An 18,133-nucleotide genomic window follows, 5' to 3' on the forward strand; every position below is an offset into this window, starting at 1 on the left:
CTGTTCAGTTGCCAGTGTAGCGCGAACGCAGCCATCACAATACTAAATGAATCAGCCTGTTTGTGTTCCAACAAGTTTTATTAATAGACTCTTAAATGTCATATAATTTTCACCTGTCACAGAGTATTAGATTTTTTTAATTAAAAAAAAAATGTAAAAACCACTGTAGTTTACAGGCCTTACATTAAAAAGGAGGTGGGCCGGATCTGTCTGCAGGTGGGAGTTTGCAGACCCGTTCTAGAAGGGTAAGCTAATGGTTTAATGACCATAGCTGCTGCTCACACATCAAGACAGACAGGCAGGGGCCAGGCACGGTGACTCATGCCTGTAACCTCAGGACTTTGGGAGGCCGAGGCAGGCGGATCATTTGAGGTTAGGAGTTCCAGAGCAGCCTGGCCACATGGTGAAATCCCGTCTCTACTAAAAATACAAAATATTAGCTGGGCGTGGTGGCGAGTGCCTACAATCCCAGCTACTGGGGAGGCTGAGACAGGAGAATCGCTTAAACCTGGGAGGCAAAGGTTGCAGTAAGCTGTGATCACATCACTGCACTCCAGCCTGGGTGACAGAGTGAGACTCCATCTCAAAAAAAAAAAGAGACAGGGTCAGAAGTGTGAGTCCTTGATTCCAAGGTGGTAGGTGTAGTTAGAGCTGAGATTCATTATTTTTCTCATTCTTGGTCCAGTTATCTTCAGAAATGGCCCCTGGGGTTATAAGACCAGGAGGTAGGGCCAGGCCCTGGGGAGAGGACAAGGGGCTGGCAGTGCTGGAGCGAGAGTCCCAGAGAAGGACCCACTCCCCATCAGGGTGGGAGCTGGGGCAGGTGCAGGTGCAGAATCTCCTCTGCCCGCTTCAGGTACTCGGCTGCCTTCCTCTTCACACCTTCCTGGCGGGCAGGCGATGGGTCACCTGTGGAGAGACTGCTCAGCTGAGGCACCTGGGCACCACTGGTCTAGTCGGAACCCCTAGTCTGGTCCTTTACAATTCACAGAGCATCACCATGTGCTCTTCCCACCTGCCAGGGGCCCAGCATCCATTCTCCCCATTCCACAAATAAGAAACCTAAGGGCACAAGAGGTTAAAAGAAGAAACAGAAATAAAACTCTGCCTAAGGTTCCACAGCTGGTCAGTGAGGAGCAAGAGCTCCTGATTCTTGAAGTGCTTGTTTTTTGCTCCCTTCCTCACTGCCCCATCTGGGACCCAGGTCTGACCTTCCACCCTCAGTCCCTACTCACTGGGCACTCCCTGGAGTAAGACGTGCACACCGTCTCGGTAGCCCTGGAGCGCGGAAGCGTAGGCGCCTGCCTTCTCATCACGGAGGGCCTGGGTGATGAGCTCTGTGGCCTGGCTTAGATAGGCAGGGGTGGGCCCTCCTTCCCCGTCCTCTTCCTCCTCCTGCCCTCCTGGTTCCCAGGGTTCCTGGTCCAGCCTTCCCGACTCCACCTCCATCGTTGCCAGCTCAGCCACGTGGGTGGGGCTGGGGGTTGCACCTTCTGCAATCAGAGAGGACTCAGACCAGACAAGCCCTTCCTTTCCCAAGGCCCTCTGCCCAACTCCCAGACCTCTCTTGTCCATCAGGGTATCAGCTTGTCCCCAGTGGAGGGGACCAATGCCAGAGCAATCCAGACATCGCCTGTGGATCAAAAACTAGCCATGATCTATTTGATTGATAGGGTTCATGTGCTTTTGTGAAAATAGCCTTACCTTCCTTTTTTTTTTTTTTTTTTTTTTTGAGACAGAGTTTCATTCTTGTTGCCCAGGCTGGAATGCAATGGCCTGATCTCGGCTCACCGCAACCTCCCATATGCTGAGTGAATGTCTTACAGGAGCTGTCTGTGAAGGGCCTTGAAAAGATCCTGGCTGGACACAGTGGCTCATGCCTATAATCCAGCACTTTGGGAGACTGAGGTGGGAGGACTACTTGAACCCAGGAGTTTGAGACCAGCCTGGGCAACACAGTGAGCTCTCGTCTCTACAAAAATTAAAAAACTTAGCTGGGCATGATGGTGAATGCCTGTGGCTCTGTCCTAGCTATTCAGGAGGCTGAGGTGGGAGGATCACTTGAGCCTCGGAGGTAGAGACTGCAATGACCTGTGATTGCACCACTGCTCTCCAGCCTGGTGACAGAGCAAGACCCTGTCTCAAAAAAAAAAAAAAAAAAAAGAGAAAATAGTAAAGCTCCTGCCCAGCAGGGCCTCAGCTGGCAGAAGGGCAGGGCACCTGGATGCCTGCCACCCAGAGGCCAGGCACAACAGCCCCGGGACACCAATGCTGTCTTTCCCTCCCATTTCTTTGTCCCACTCCCCAATACTGGAGAGGCAGGAGCAGGGAAGGGAGGAAGTAGAACAGGAAAAGTAAAGAGCCAGGCGCCATGGCTCACACCTGTAATCTCAGCACTCTGGGAGGCTGAGGCAGGTGGATCACTTGAGGGCAGGAGTTCAAGACCAGCCTGACCAACATGGGAAGACCCTATCTCTACTAAAAATACAAAAATCAGCCAGGTGGCACACGTCTATAGTTCCAGCTACTCAGGAGGCTGAGGCAGGAGAATTGCTTGAATTCAGCAGGCGGAGGTTGGAGTGAGGTGACATCGTGCCACTGCACTCCAGCCTGGGCAATCCAAAGCAAGACTCGATCTCAAAAAAAAAAAAAAAAAAAAAAAGCTAGGCACAGTGGCTCACACCTGTAATCCCAACACCCTGGGTGGCCGAGGCGGGTGGATCACCTGAGGTTGGGAGTTGGAGACCAGCCTAACCAACAAGGAGAAACCTCGTCTCTACTAAAACTGCAAAATTAGCTGGGCGTGGTGGCGCATGCCTGTAATCCCAGCTACTTAGGAGGCTGAGGCAGCAGAATCGCTTGAACCAAGGAGGCGGAGGTTGCTGTGAGTGATCCTGCCATTGAATGCCAGCCTGGGCAACAAGAACAAAACTCTGTTTCAAAAAAAAAAAAGTGAAAGGAGATTCCTCAGTGCCACAGGTCACTGGTCAGGCTTGAGCCGGGTGGAGTGGGGAGGCTGAGACCGGGAGACTGCGGTCCTAATTCAGACAGGACTAGACTTTTTTTTTATTTTTCTGAGACGGAATCTCACTCTGTCGCCCAGGTTGGAGTGCTGTGGTGCGATCTCGGCTCACTGCAACCTGCGCCTCCTGGGTTCAAATGATTTTCCTGTCTCAGCCTCCCGAGTAGCTGGGACTACAGGCATGCGCCACTACGTCCGACTAATTTTTTGTATTTTTAGTAGTGATGGGGTTTCACTCTTGACCTTGTGATCCACCCAACTCGGACTCCCTAGGTGCTGGGATTACAGGCATGAACCACTGCGCCCCGCCAGGACTAGACTTTTTCTTGCCTGAGGGAGAGAGCTCACTTGCCTTAAACTGACCAGAAAGCCACGGGTCTGTCTGCCCAGGAGGTCACCAAAGGGTGAAGAAGGGACACCAACAAAACAGGTTTAAAACCGCTAAGGAATCAAAATGGAAATTCTCCCATGATTATCCCGGAGTGAGATCAGCCACTCCACACCATGCCAGCAGTGACGTCATAAACTTGGCAATTTTTTTCTTTTCCTTATATTTTTAAAATGGTTTTGCTTTGTTGGTTTCTTTTTGAGATGGAGTCTTGCTCTGCTGCCCAGGCTGGAGTGCAATGGCATTATGTCGGCTCACTGCAACAGCCCCACCTCCCCAGTTCAAGTGATTCTCCTGTCTCAGCCTCCCTTGTAGCTGGACTACAGGCATGCGCCACCATGCCTGGCCTTATGTAAGTTTTTAATTTTAATTTTTGTATTTATTTATCTTTCTGAGACAGAGTCTTGCTCTGTCACCAGGCTGGAGTACAGTGGCACAATCTCGGCTCACTGCAACCTCCACCTCCCAGATTCAAGCGATTCTCCTGCCTCAGCCTCCCAAGTAGCTGGGATTACAGGCGCGTGCCAGCACGTCCACGTAATTTTTGTATTTTTAGTAGAGACAGGTTTCACCATGTTGGCCAGGATGGTCTCAATGTCTTGACCTCATGATCTGCCTGCCTTGGCTTCCCAAAGTGCTGGAGTTACAGGTGTGAGCCACCATGCCTGGCCTTATATAAGTTTTTAATTCTGAGAATAACAGACTGGGTGCCGTGGCTCATGCCCATCATTCCAGCGCTTTAGGAGGCTGAGCCGGGCAGACCACTTGAGGTCAGGAGTTCAAGACCAGCCTCACCACATGGTGAAACCTCTTCTCTACTAAAAATACAAAAATTAGTCAGGCACTGTGGCGTGCGCCTGTAGTCCCAGCTACTCGGGAGGCTGAGGCAGAAGAATGGCTTGAACCCAAGAGGTTGCAGTGAGCAGAGATTGCGTCACTGAGCTCCAGACTGGGTGACAGGGTGAGATTCCATCTCAAAAAAAAGAATAACAGACATGAGGTCTCATTGTATTGCCCAGGCTGATCTTGAATTCCTGGGCTTAAGCGATCTTCCTGCCTCAGCCTCCCAAAGTGTTGAGATTACAGGTGTAAGTCACTGTGCCAGGCCTTGCCAAATCTTAGAATGAAAAACTCGTGTCTCAGAACTTGGGACTGTCAAGTCCCAGGATCTCAGAGCAAGAAGGTGCCCAGGACCCTGACCTCCATCGGGGGGGCCCTTCTATCTCTGGCGTCCCCAAATGCCAGTGGCTCCAGGCCCCCAGAGGCGTTTCCCTTTTTGGCTTCTCTTTGAGCTCAGACCTCACCCCCATTGACCAGCAGGCCTCTTGCCTTCAAGATCTGTAGCCAGACCCTGAAATCCCACCATGAGCTTTCAGGGAAGGAACTAAAATGTCCCAGGGCAGTGTGACCTGGATCTTTCTAAAGCCTTCTCAGTGAGATGGCCCCAACGTGGGAAGTGCACCTTTTCCTTCCTCGTGGCTACTCGCTGCACAGGGGCATCCAGCATACCACGCACGAGCCCTGGCACAGGGCTTCTAATTCTCAATGATGCTGCTATTGGCCCGAAGGGCAGCATTGCGGAGGGGGCATCTTTCTCAGATCTGCGCAGGCACTGAGCAGGCCGAGGCTCTGCCTTCCTCCCTGTCCCAAGGATATCCTGCCCTGGCTCCTTCCTGGCTGTCCCAGCTCATTACCTTCCTTGGAGAAGGGGTCAAAGAGCGCAAGCTCAGCCTCGGTGAGGGGGCCTCGGGCAGGGGAACCGGACGCCTCCTCGGTGCTCCCACAGTTAAAGAGGAGATCCAGGGCCTCCTGGGCAGGGCTGGATGGTGGGGGGTCCGCTGAGGAAGAGATAATTGGGGACATGAATACCTGCATTTATTTCTCAGCTTTCAAAATGGAATTACTCTCTCCCTAAACCCTTGCAGCAACCACGGGCATAGACAAGCCTATTATTAGGGTTTGTGCCCATTTTATAGATTAAGAAACTGTAGTGCAGAGAAGGAAAAGGACCTGCCCAAAGTTCCTCAGCCAGTGACAGACCCAGGACACACACACATATCTCACTAAGATCGCTGAGGAGGGAGCGTGGGCTCCCTCCCCACGCTGCACCCTCCCGCCCTGGTTCCCTCCTCCCACCCCGACGTACCTGGCACCTCCAATTCCTCAAAGCCCCTCCTTTCTGCAGGGAGCGGCTGGGGTAGCCGGGGGTCATCAGGGGGCGGGGTGGGGATCAAAGGGGGTGGCAGGATATGCAGGTCCCTGGACGCTTCTGAGGGTCGGGTCACCTCCCCACCCTGCAGGACAGAAAGACCAGCCTTGGGGAGTCATGGGGTACAATCTGGTGGCAGGTACGTGGCCCAGGTTCTGGGAAGGGGGAAGGACCAGGCACACATACCCGGAAAAACTCCTTGAGCTGGGGGCTGTTGTTGAGCGCAGGTATGTGCACTGTGAAGCGAAGCAGGTCCTCTGCCCCCTTTCGCCGCTCCTCGATCACTGAGGCTTCAAACCGGCCTACAGCCCCCACGACAAGGAAGAGGGGAGAGTGGTGGTGACCCACGGAGACTTCTGCCCCAAAGCCACTTTTCCCGGTCTTGCCAGAGATGCTCTGAGCAACTCACTGCCCTCCTACCCATCTTCCCAGCAGTCTTCCCCGGCTCCTCCTGGGGTGAGGTAGGGGCTTCCAGGAGGGATCAGTCTCCCTATTCATTCATTCGCAAGATGTTTACTGAGCACCTACTATATGCTAGGCTCAGAAGGTGTACAGGTGAGACACAAGTCTCTGCCCTTGTGAATATCATATTCTACACAGGGAGAGCTAGGTAGTTAACAAGAAACAAAAGCATTTCTGATGGCTTTGATCTAATGAGGAGAAAAGTAAGGCTCAGAGAGGTAAAGTGACTTGCCCAAGGTCACACAGCAAGTAGCCTCCCTGTTTATTTTTTGAGAGAGGGCCTGGCTCTGTTACCCAGGCCGGTGGGTGTACGGTGGCACAATCTCAGCTCACTGAAACCTCTACCTCCTGGGATCAACCTGTCTTTCCCACCTCAGCCTCCCAAATAGCTGGGACTATAGGCGCACACCTCCATGCCTGGCTAACTTTTGTATTTTTTGTAGAGATGGGGTTTTGCCATGTTTCCCAGGCTGGTCTTGAACTTCTGAGCTCAACTGATTCACCTGCCTTGGCCTCCCAAAGTGCTGAGATTACAGGTTTGAGCCACAGTTTCCTTGTTCTGTCCTAGGTATTAAGCAGAGCAGGCTAACTCTGGTCCAGTCACTGTGTGGCCAGTCTGCAGCACTCCCACTGGCCTGACAGCAGCGATCCTTCACCTTGCTTCAAAAGAACATCTCGGCCAGGCACAGTGGCTCATGCCTGTAATCCCAGCACTTTGGGAGGCCGAGGCAGATGGATCACTTGAGGTCAGGAGTTCAAGACCAGCATGGCAGACGGATCACTTGAGGTCAGGAGTTCAAGACCAGCATGGCCAACATGGTGAAACCCTGTCTCTACTAAAAATATAAAAATTAGCTAGGCACAGTGGCGTGCTCTACAGTCCCAGCTACTCTCATCCCAAGTGCTCCTCAGCCACACAGGGCTCATGGCTACCGTTTTGGAAGACACAGGTCTACAGGAAATCCCAGCTGTGCAGCTGTGGCAAGGAATCCTGGTTCTGCCGCCTACAGGCCAAGACCCTTCACCTCACTGAGCCTCAGCTCCCTTTCCTTGAAAATGGAGCTAATAGGCTGGGTGCAGTGGCTCACACCTGTAATCCTAGAACTTTGGGAGGCCGAGGCAGATCACTTGAGGTCAGGCATTCGAGACCAGCCTGCCAACATGGTGAAACACTGTCTCTACTAAAAATACAAAAATTAGCCAGGTGGGGTGGTACATGCCTGTAATCCCAGCTACTCGGGAGGCTGAGGCAGGGGAATCGCTTGAACCTGGAAGGTGGAAATTGCAGTGAGCCAAGATAGCGCCACTGTACTCCAGCCTGGGCAACAAAGTGAGGCTATCAACAATAACAAAAAAGAAAAAGAAAATGGAGCTAATAAAGACAGGAATTTTTTTTTTTTTTTTGAGACGAAGTTTCGCTTTTGTTGCTCAGGCTGGAGTGCAGTGGTGTGATCTTGGCTCACTGCAACCTCCGCCTCCCGGGTTCAAGTGAGTCTCCTCCCTCAGGCTCCCGAGTAGCTGGGATTACAGGCATGTGCCACCACGCCTGGCTAATTTTTTGTACTTTTGGTAGAAATAGGGTTTTACCATGTTGGTCAGGCTGGTCTCGAACTACTGACCTCAGGTGATCCACCCACCTTGGCCTCCCAAAGCCCTGGGATTACAGGCGTGAGCCACTGCACCTGGCCTGCCAGGAATGTTAAAAGGCACAATATCCCAGCACTTTGAGAGGCTGAGGCGGGCGGATCACGAGGTCAGGGGTTCGAGATCAGCCTGACCAACATGGTGAAACCTCGTCTCTACTTAAAAAATTAGCTGGCATGGTGGCGTGCACCTGTAGTCCCAGCTACTTGGGAGGCTGAGGCAGGAGAATTGCTTGAACCCGGGAGGCGGCGGTTGCAGGGAGCCGAGATCATGCCATTGCACTCTAGCCTGGATGATACAGTGAGATTCCGTCTCAAAAAAGAAAAAAAAAGTGCAATGTACAGGGTTAGGCTGCTCTGAGCCTCAGTTTCCTCATCTGTCAAATAAGGTCATCCCTAAAGGCCCTTCCAAATGTGTATCTGCCCAGAGATTCAGTCCCTCTTTATCCAGCCCCCACTGGCAGATGTCCCCTTTGCCCAGCGCTCCCTCTATCTTCGGCCTGAGTGCCCGGGTCTAACACTCACCAAACACCTGGGCCCGGGGGAAAGCAGGGAACTCCTCCAGGCGGCGGAAGAGGTTGCGGTGGGTGTAGGCCAGGTCTCCATGCAGCTTGCGGAAGTCGCTGTACCGCTTCCAGACCACCACCTACGAGGGACACGAGACTTGCCTGGGACTGGCAATGGTGGGAGGCAGCCACCTCCATGCCCAGTCTGCCCCCAGGGGGTGTGAGGATCAGGATGCAACACTGCCATGCCCAGGGCTGGGGAGGAAGGAGGGCTGGTGTTCAAACAGAGTTACCAACTGCCCCTTGTCAGTTTCCAGATCTGGAACTTCCCTCTTCCTCCCAGGAGCCTCACCTCTTTGACATCCTCTGGGTCCTTCTTTGAGATGAACTGAGAAAGAAAGGCAAGAGCCAGTTGAGACCAGAGACCGCCAACTGATACCTTCTCACCCTGTCATGCCCAGGTGCCTCCTAGTCCCCCGCAAGGGGCAGTGTCCTTTGGCCACTGGGATCTGGCATCAAGGCACCCTGGCTTTAAGCCTTTGAGTGTAACGTCAGCAATTTTTCCACTATGCACCTCAGTTTCTCCATCTGTCAAACAGGAGGACCCCTAAAGGCCCATTTGGACTACTCCAACCTCAGCCCAACCATTTTATTTCTGAGACAGAGACTTGCCCTGTAGGCTGGAGTGCAACAGCGTGATATTGGCTCACTGAAACCTCCACCTCCCCAGTTCAAGCCATTTTCCTGCCTCAGCCTCCCGAGTAGCTGGGATTATAGGCACGCACTATAAAACCTGGCTAATTTTTTGTATCTTTAGTAGAGACAGGGTTTCACCTTGTTGGCCAGACTGGTCTCGAACTCCTGACCTCAAGTGATCTACCTACCTTGGCCTCCGAAAGTGCTGGGATTACGGGCGTGAGCCACTGCGCATGGCCATCAGCCCAATTTTTACCCCAGTTCCTTGAACAGGCCAAGTCCCTGCATCTCCTTCTGAAACCAAATAACCCCAAATCTCCAAAGAAGGGAGGTTCTGCCTCAGGAACACCCTTCCTTAAGGAGAGAAAGTCCTGTGCTTCAGCACCCTGGACACAGAAGGAACCATCGCTGGAGCTAAAGTCCCCTGGAAGGGCAGACTTGGGTTTGAGGTGAAAACAGGATTCAGTTTTCATCATGTTATATTCATAATAATTTTAAAATAATGTCCTATGGTTTAGGGTATTTGATGGTTTAATAACATCTTCTATGCTGGGCACAGTGGTTCATGCCTGTAATACCAACACTTTAGGGGGCCCAGCTGGGCAGATCACTTGAGTCCAAGAGTTTGAGACCAGCCTGGGCAACATAGTGACACCCAGTCTCTGCAAAAAATACAAAAAGTTAGCTGGGTGTGGTGGCGTGGCACACCTGTAGTCCCAGCTACTTGGAAGGCTGAGGTGGGAGGCAGAGGTTGCAGTGAGCTGAGACCACGCCACCACACTCCAGCCTGGAGAGAGTGAGACCGTCTTTCACACACTGAATAAATAAAAACATCTCCTATTCCTTATCCTAGACCCCACTGAGGCAGACATAATTAACATGCCCACTTAAAAGATGAGGAAATGGAGGCTCTGAGAGGCGTGGCCATAAAAGGTCACACACCAAGTAAGAAGGACGGCTGGGACTCAAAACCTGGCCTTGGCTTATGACAACAGAGAACTGCCTAAAACATTCTGGTAAAAGAAACTACTTAAAAATCATTGAGTGCTGGGCGAGGTGGCTCACGCCTGTAATCCCGGCACTTTGGGAGACCGAGACAGGCGGATCACGAGGTCAGGAGATTGAGACCATCCTGGCTATTATAGTGAAACCCCGTCTCTACTAAAAATAAAAAAAAAATTAGGGGCCGGGCGCGGTGGCTCAAGCCTGTAATCCCAGCACTGTGGGAGGCCAAGGCGGGTGGATCATGAGGTCAAGAGATCGAGACCATCCTGGTCAACATGGTGAAACCCCGTCTCTACTAAAAATCCAAAAAAATTAGCTGGGCATGGTGGCGCGTGCCTGTGATCCCAGCGACTCAGGAGGCTGAGGCAGGAGAATTGCCTGAACCCAGGAGGCGGAGGTTGCGGTGAGCCGAGATTGCGCCATTGCACTCCAGCCTGGGTAACAAGAGTGAAACTCAGTCTCAAAAAAAAAAAAAAAATTAGCTGGACATGGTGGTGGACACCTGTAGTCCCAGCTACTTGGGAGGCTGAGGCAGGAGAATCGATTGAACTTGGGAGGCTGAGGTTGCAGTGAGCCACGACTGCACCACTGCATTCCAGCCTGGGTGACAGAGCAAGACTCTGTCTCAAAAAAAAAAAAAAAAAAAAAATTGAGTAGCCAGGTGTGGTGGCTCACACCTGTAATCTCAGCACTTTGAAAGGCTGAGGTGGGTGAATTGCTGGAGCTCAGGAGTTTGAGACCAGCCTGGGCAACATGGTGAAACTCTGTGTCTACCAAAAAATTCAAAAATGGCTGGGTGTGGTGGCTCATGCCTGTAATCCAGCACTTTGGGAGGCTGAGGATGGGCAAATCACTTGAGGTCAAGAGTTCAAGATCAGCCTGGCCAACATGGTGAAACCCACTCTCTACTAAAAATACAAATTAGCCAGGCATGGTGGCGCATGCCTATAGTCCCAGCTACTCGGGAGGCTGAAGCAGGAGAATCGCTTGAACCTGGGAGGCGGAGTTTGCAGTGAGCCAAGATCGTGCCACTGCACTCCAGCCTGGGCAACAGAGCAAGACTCTGTCTCAAAAAAAAAAAAAAAAAAAAAAATTAGCTGGGTGTGGTGGCGTGAGCCTGTGGTCCCAGCTATTCAGAAGACTGAGGTGGGAGGAGGATGGCTGTTGCCCAGGAATTTGAGGCTGCTGGGAGCCGTGATCACGCCACCACACTCTAGCCTGGGCAGTAGAGCAAGACCTATCTCAAAAAAAATAAAATGAAAGAAAATAAAAACAACATATACGAATGTAGACCTGATAAAGGACTCATATCCAGAACTGATCAAGCTCTCCTACAGATCAATATTAAGACAAATGAATTTTTAAAATGGGCAAAATACAGCTGGACACAGTGGCTCACACCTGTAATCCCAGCACTTTGGGAGGCCAAGGCGGGCAGGATCATCTGAGATCAGGAGTTTGAGACCAGCATGGCCAACAGGGTGAAACTCCATCTCTACCAAAAATACAAAAATCAGCCACGTGTTGTGGCACAAGTCTGTAATCCTAGCTACTCAGAAGGCAGAAGCAGAAGAATCAGCTTGAACTCAGGAGGTGGAGGTTGCAGTGAGCCAAAATCACGCCACTGCACTCCAACCTGGGCAACAGAGTGAGACTCCATCTCAAAAAAAAAAAAAAAAAGGCCAAAATACTTGAACCGGCACCTCCCACAAAAGAAAAAGTGTAAATGGCCAAGAAGACTCTGAAAATATGCTCAAGATCATTTTAGTCATCAGAGAAATATAAATTAACACTCCAATTAGACACTACACAACCCAGCAAGAATGGCTGAAATGAAAAGGAAAGATACTGATGACAGCAAGTGCTGCTGAGAATGAAGTATAAAATGGTACAATCACTTTGGAAAACTGTTGGCAATTTCTTTTTTCTCTTTGAAGATTCCAGAAGTGATTGCAATTTCCAGTAAAGCTATATATATATAGCTTTATATATATATATATATACACCTTTCCTGTGATCCACCAATTCCATTCCTAGGTATATACCAAGGAGAAATGAGTGTATAAGGCCATAAAAAATTTGTATATGAATGTTTGTACAACTTTATGACTCAGATTTTTTTTCTAAACAACCCAAATGTCCAACAGGAGAATAAATGAAGAAATAGTGACAAATTCATACAATGGAATACTACACATCAATAACAATGAATAAACTTCTCCAGCCTGGACAGCATGGCAAAACCCTGTCTCTGCAAAAAAAATACAAAAATCAGCTGGGCTTGGTGGCTCACAGCTGTGGTCCCAGCTACTGGGGAGGATAAGGAAGGAGGATAGCTTCAGCCAGGAAGGTGGAGGCTGCAAGATCACACCACTGCCCTCCAGCCGGGGAGACAGAGTAAGACCCTGTCTCAAACAAACAAAACCCCCCAAAATCCCCAAACTACCGAAATATGCAACAGCATGGATAAATTCCAAAAACATTATAGTGAGTAAAAAAAGTAAAACACGGCCAGGCATGGTGGCTCACGCCCATAATCCTAGCACTTTGGGAGGCTGAGGCAGGCAGATCACCTGAGGTCAGGAGATGGAGACCAGCCTGACCAACATGGTGAAACCCTGTCTCTACTAAAAATATAAAAATTAGCTGGGCGTGGTGGCGTGCACCTGTAGTCCCAGCTACTTGGGAGGCTCAGGCAGGAGAATCACTGGAACCTGGGAGGCAGAGGTTGCAGTGAGCTGAGATCACGCCATTGCACTCCAGCCTGGGCAGCAGAGAGAGACTCCGTCTCAAAAAACAACAACAAAAAAGTAAAACGCAAAAGAGTACTTATTGTATGACTCCATTCATATGAGATTCAAGAGCAGACAAAGCTAATCCATGCTGACAGAGTCAGGACAGTGGCTGCCTTGATGAGAGAGCAACCGTTTGAAAAGATCCAGAGAAACATTCTGGGAAATTGGAAGTGTCTGTATTTTGATCTGAGTGATGTTTGTACACACGTAAATACATAAAATTTGATTAAGCTGTATGTTTAAAATATGCTCACATTTATATAAATTATGCTTTTGTTTTTAACAATTTATTTATGTATTTATTTATTTTTTGAGACAGAGCCTTGCTCTGTCACCCAAGCTGGAGTGCAATGGCGTGATCTTGGCTCACTGCAACCTCTGCCTCCTCGCTTCAGGTAATTCTCCTGCCTCAGCCTCCCGAGTATCTGGGATTACAGACATGTGCCACCACGCCCGGCTAATTTTTGTATTTTTAGTAGAGAAGGGGTTTCACCATGTTGGTCAGGCTGGTCTTGAACTCCTGACCTCGTGATCTGCCCACCTCAGCCTCCCAAAGTGCTAGGATTACAGGTGTGAGTCACCACACCAGGCTTATTTTTTTATTTTTCAGATGGAGTCTCGCTCTGTTGCCCAGGCTGGAGTGCAATGGCGCGATCTCAGCTCACTGCAACCTACATCTCCCAGGTTCCAGGGATTCTCCTGCCTCAGCCTCCCAGATAGCTGAGATTATAGGTGTGTACCACCATGCCTGGCTAATTTTTATATTTTTAGTAGAGATGGGGTTTCACCATGTTGGCCAGGCTGGTCTCAACTCCTGACCTCAGGTGATCCCCCTGCCTTGGCCTCCCAAAGTACCGGGATTACAGGTGTAAGCCACCTGCACCAGGCCCATTTAAAAAATTTTAAAAGTGAGACAAAAACCAAGACTATTAAAGAATATCAGCAAGTGAAAAAAAGCAAGATACAGATGCCACTGTGTATAAATAATAAAGTGGATACATGTATTTGCTGGGGATGTACAGTTTGTCTGAAAGGATAAGTAAGACACTAGCAGAGGCTGGGCAGAGTGGCTCAGGCCTGTTATCCCAGCACTTGGGAGGCAGAGGCAGGAGGATTACTTCAGCTCACAAGTTTAAGACCAGCTTTAGTAACATAGCAAGACCTCGTCTCTACTAAAAACGAAAGGGGAAAAAAATAGCCAGGTGCAGTGGTTCACACCTGTAATCCCAGAACTTTGGGAGGCCAAGGTGGGTGGATCACTTGAGGTCAGGAGTTCCAGATCAGCCTGGCTAACATGGTGAAACCCTGTCTCTGCCAAAAAATGTGAAAAGTAGCTAGGCATAATGGCATGTGCCTGTAGTCCCAGCTACTTGGGAGGTTAAGGTTGGGAGAATCTGAACCCAGGAGGCAGAGGTTTGCAGCGAGCTGAGATGGAGCCGCTTCACTCCAGTCTAGGCAACAGAGTAAGACTCTATCTCAAGAACAAAACAAAGCAAGCAATGACACAAAAAAGCCACTGGGAAGACTTACAAGAAAAGGTTACAGTTCTAGCCAGGCAAGATGGCTCATGCCTATAATCCTAGCACTCTGGGAGGCCAAGGCAGGCAGATCACTTGAGGCCACAAGTTCAAGACTAGCCTGGCTAAGATGGTGAAATCCTGTCTACACTAAAAATAAAAATAAAAATAAATTAACCAGACATGGTGGCATGCGCCTGTAGTCTCAGCTGCTCAGGAGGCTGAGGCTGAGGCTGAACCCAGGAGGCAGAAGTTGCAGTGAGCTGAGATTGTGCCACTGCACTCTAGCCTGTGTGACAGAACAAGACTCTGTCTCAAAAAAGAAAAGGAAAGGAAAGGAAAAAAGAAAAAGTTCACATACCAATCCCACCTCCAGTCTGTCTTCCCAGGGACAATCTTTTTATTTGCATTAAAAAAAAAATTTTTTTTTAAGTTGTGTGTGTGTGTGTGTTTCAATATTGAGTCGGGGTCTCACTATGTTGCCCAGGTTTGTCTCAAACTCCTGAGCTCAAACGATCCATCTGCCTCAGCCTCCCAAAGTGCTGGGATTTACAGGTGTAAGCCACTGAGCCTGGCCTTATTTGCATTTATTTAGGCATGGAAAAGACATAAACGATTTGGGGAAAGCATAAACGCTAAGATTCTGCACTTAGATCACTTTGGAAGTGTCCTTATGTGCTTGCTTTGCTTTTATAGTTAACTAATATACCAGCTTAATATTCACCTAGTTGGCCAGGCACCGTGCCTCACGCCTATAATCCCAGCACTTTGGGACGCAAGGTAGGCAGAGCATGAGGTCAGGAGATCGAGACCATCCTGGCTAACCACGGCGAAAACCTGTCTCTACTAAAAATACAAAAAATTAGTTGTGGTGGCATGCGCCTGTCCCAGCTACTTGGGAAGCTGAGGCAGGAGAATCGCTTGAACCTGGGAAGCGGAAGTTGCAGTAAGCTGAGATCGCGCCACTGCACTCCAGCCGGGGACAAAACGAGACTCCAACTCAAAAAAAAAAGTCAAAAGTCGACTAGTTGAAAATTCTAAAAGTACAAAAAATTTACAGTAAAAAGTCTTCTCCTAACTCCTGTCCCCGGTGACCTAGTTCCTCCTCCTGGGGACCTTCCTTGTTACCAATTCTTCTATATCATTCTACAGGTGTCCTGTTTTACTGTTTTAATTATTTTGATGGTTTCCTCCATGTCTCTATAAAATGTGCTTACGATGTTGCTATTGCTTCACATATCAACTCCAGCCTATTGACTTCCTGCTGTGACCTTGATATGGCGACTTGCTCCTTAAGTCCGTCTGAGCTGCATGAATTTTCTTCAACCATTGACCAGTATTATTTTTTGAAAAATTAAAAATGGTTAGACTCGTTAAAGGGATTTTATGTAAGATCAAACAAACCGATAAACAAAATTTACTCTACGAGATTGGAATACTAACTAATATTTGGGTTAAACCAGAGTTTTCATGTTAATTTAGAGGAATTCACAGCTTGATGCCTAGACACTACACACCGAGCGTGGGCACACTCGCCATGCCTACCCGCGAACGGCCGTCCACGCCCTTTTAAAAAAGACAGCACCCACCTAGGGCTCCGCCCCCTTATGGTTACAGAAGTAAACGAAATCTCGTACCGCAACCTCCCCTTAAAGGGGAAACTCATTTCTGGCGTCTAAATAGGGAGCAGAGGCTGCAGCGCCTTTCTTAAGGTAAAACTCGGCGCCCCTCTACTTAAAAGGGTAAAGGAGGCCCTGGGCCCCACCTCACCTGTGCGGTTACTTTGTACTCGGTGTAGCCTTTAGGGTGCGTCCTGGGGTCCGACACTGTGTAGTGCCGCAGGAAGTCATCCTTCGCCTGGCGGGACATGAAACCGAGCTGGAGCTGAACGGAGCGGAGCGCCGGCCTCCACCGCCTCGCCGTCCCCACCCCTCCAGCCCGGCCTCCACCCGCCGCCGCTTCTCCCGGGCCTGCGCCCTTCTTCCTTCGGCCCAGGGATTTGGTCGCAAGTGACAGCGCTGTTCTGGTCGCGGGCGCTCGGCTAAGGGAGCGTCTAAAAAGTTCCCTCTCTGTGGTGAAGCGTAAACCTAGGTAGTTGGAAAGATTGGCTGGGGAGGTTGTGATTACTTGTCCCTTTTCTGCCGGGTGATCAAGCCCACCCTATCCGAGCGTAATCCCTTGTCACAGACCTCCAAACGACTTCTCCCCTACTTCACAAATCCCTCCTTTCATTCATCCACCCAACTCTTATTGTGTCTAGTATGTGCAAGACAATGTCAAATTATTTCCCTGTCTCCCTCCACAGGATTCCACAATTCATATTTTCTGGAAAGTAGAGGAAGCAAAGAACGCTGGAGAAGCAGGATGGTGTCATGGGCTCTGAGTCACGACTCTTATTAGCTGTAGGACTTTCCCTTAACTACGCAGCCTCAGTTTCTTATCTGTCGAAAGGAAATGTTTATAATATAACCTACCTAGGGCAGTGGAGCTTTTTTGCAGTGGGTTTGCTGCCAGAACACAGATGTCATGAAAATCTCCGTTAAATCAAAGTCAAAATGCGGCTCCGGCGTGGTGGCTCATGCCTGTAATCCCACTTTGGGCAGTGGAGGAAGGTGGATCACTTGAGGTCAGGAGGTTGAGACCAGCCAGGCCAACAAGGTGAAACCCCTTTCTACTAAAAATACAAAAATTAGCTGGACGTGGTGGTGCACACCTGTAATTCCAGCTACTCTGGAGGCTGAGCTGGGTGGATGGCTTGAATCCAGGAGGTTGGGACTGCAGTGAGCTGTGATCGGGCCACTGCACTCCAGCCTGGGCAACAGAGTGAGACTCCATCTCAAAAAAAGTGAAGCAGGGGGAAAAGTTCAACCTTGTCATCTGATTTGGGCAAGTCCACCACTACTGGCCATCTGATCTACAAACGTGGTGCAATCCACAAAAGAACTCATGAAAAATTTGAGGAGGCTGCTGAGATGGGAAAGTGCTCCTTCAAGCATACCTGGGTCTTGGGTAAACTGAAAGCTGAACGTGAGAGTGGTATCACCACGGACACCTCCCTGCCGGCAATTGAGACCAGCAAGTACTATGTGACCATCATCAATGCCCCAGGATGCAGAGACCTTATCAAAAAACTGATTACAGGCACATCTCAGGCTGATTATGCTGCCCTAATTGTTGCTGCTGGTGTTGGTGAATTTGAAGCTGGTATTTCCAAGAATGGGCAAATGCGTGAGCCCTTCTGGCTTCCATTGTTGGTGTTAACAAAATGGATCCCACTGAGCCACCCTAAAGAGGAGAGATGGGGGAAATCATTAAGGAAATCAGCACGTACATTAGGAAATTGTCTACAGCCCTGACGGTAGTATTTGTGCCAATATCTGGTTGGAATGGTGACAATAGGTGGGAGCCAAGAGCTCACATGCCTTGGCTCAAGGGATGGAAAGTCACCTGTAAAGATGGCAATGTTGTGGAACTATGCTGCTCAGAAGCTCTGGCACTCATCCTACCACCAACTCACAAGCTCTTGGTTCTGCCTCTCCAGGACAGCTACAGAATTGGTGGTATTGGTACTGTCCCTGTGGGCCACATGGAGACTGGTGTCCTCAAACCCGGCCTGGTGGTCGCCTTTGCTCCAGTAAGTGTTAGAATTGAAGTGAAAATCTGTCGAAATGCAGCATGAAGGTGGGAGGCTTAAATATGATACATAGTGTTTTGTGCAGAGAAACCACTGTGAATAGCCACTCTTGTTCCAGAACTCAGATGTACAGGCAAGGTGTCTTGGTCTTCAGAAAGAAGCAAAGCGTGGCATGGGGCTCATGCCTGTAATCCCAGCACTTTGGGAGGCCAAGGTGAGAGGATAACTTGAGGCCAGGAGTTTGAGACCAGCCTGG

The 18,133-nt window shown here is 49.8% G+C and overlaps 1 protein-coding gene across 2 annotated transcripts; it reads right to left on the bottom strand.

The window, feature by feature from the left end:
* Positions 1-59: 59 nt before the first annotated feature.
* Positions 60-16,587, bottom strand: SNX15 (sorting nexin 15). Of its 2 annotated transcripts, none has more exons than XM_032282893.1 (8): positions 16,014-16,587; positions 8,583-8,618; positions 8,250-8,370; positions 5,806-5,921; positions 5,557-5,704; positions 5,105-5,248; positions 1,236-1,493; positions 60-909 (listed from the first exon to the last, which is right to left on the bottom strand). In XM_032282893.1, exons 1-8 carry the CDS (start codon positions 16,110-16,112, stop codon positions 803-805), a joined length of 1,029 nt encoding a protein of 342 aa, XP_032138784.1. In that variant the 5' UTR covers positions 16,113-16,587; the 3' UTR covers positions 60-802. The 2 variants fall into 2 exon arrangements, with proteins under 2 accessions (XP_032138784.1, XP_032138785.1); XM_032282894.1 differs by having other exon boundaries at positions 60-920.
* Between the last annotated feature and the right edge of the window lie 1,546 nt (positions 16,588-18,133).

Source organism: Sapajus apella, unplaced genomic scaffold (genome assembly GCF_009761245.1).
Source record: "Sapajus apella isolate SASKATOON/1434 unplaced genomic scaffold, GSC_monkey_1.0 scaffold14, whole genome shotgun sequence".
Classification (NCBI taxonomy): Eukaryota; Metazoa; Chordata; class Mammalia; order Primates; family Cebidae; genus Sapajus; species Sapajus apella.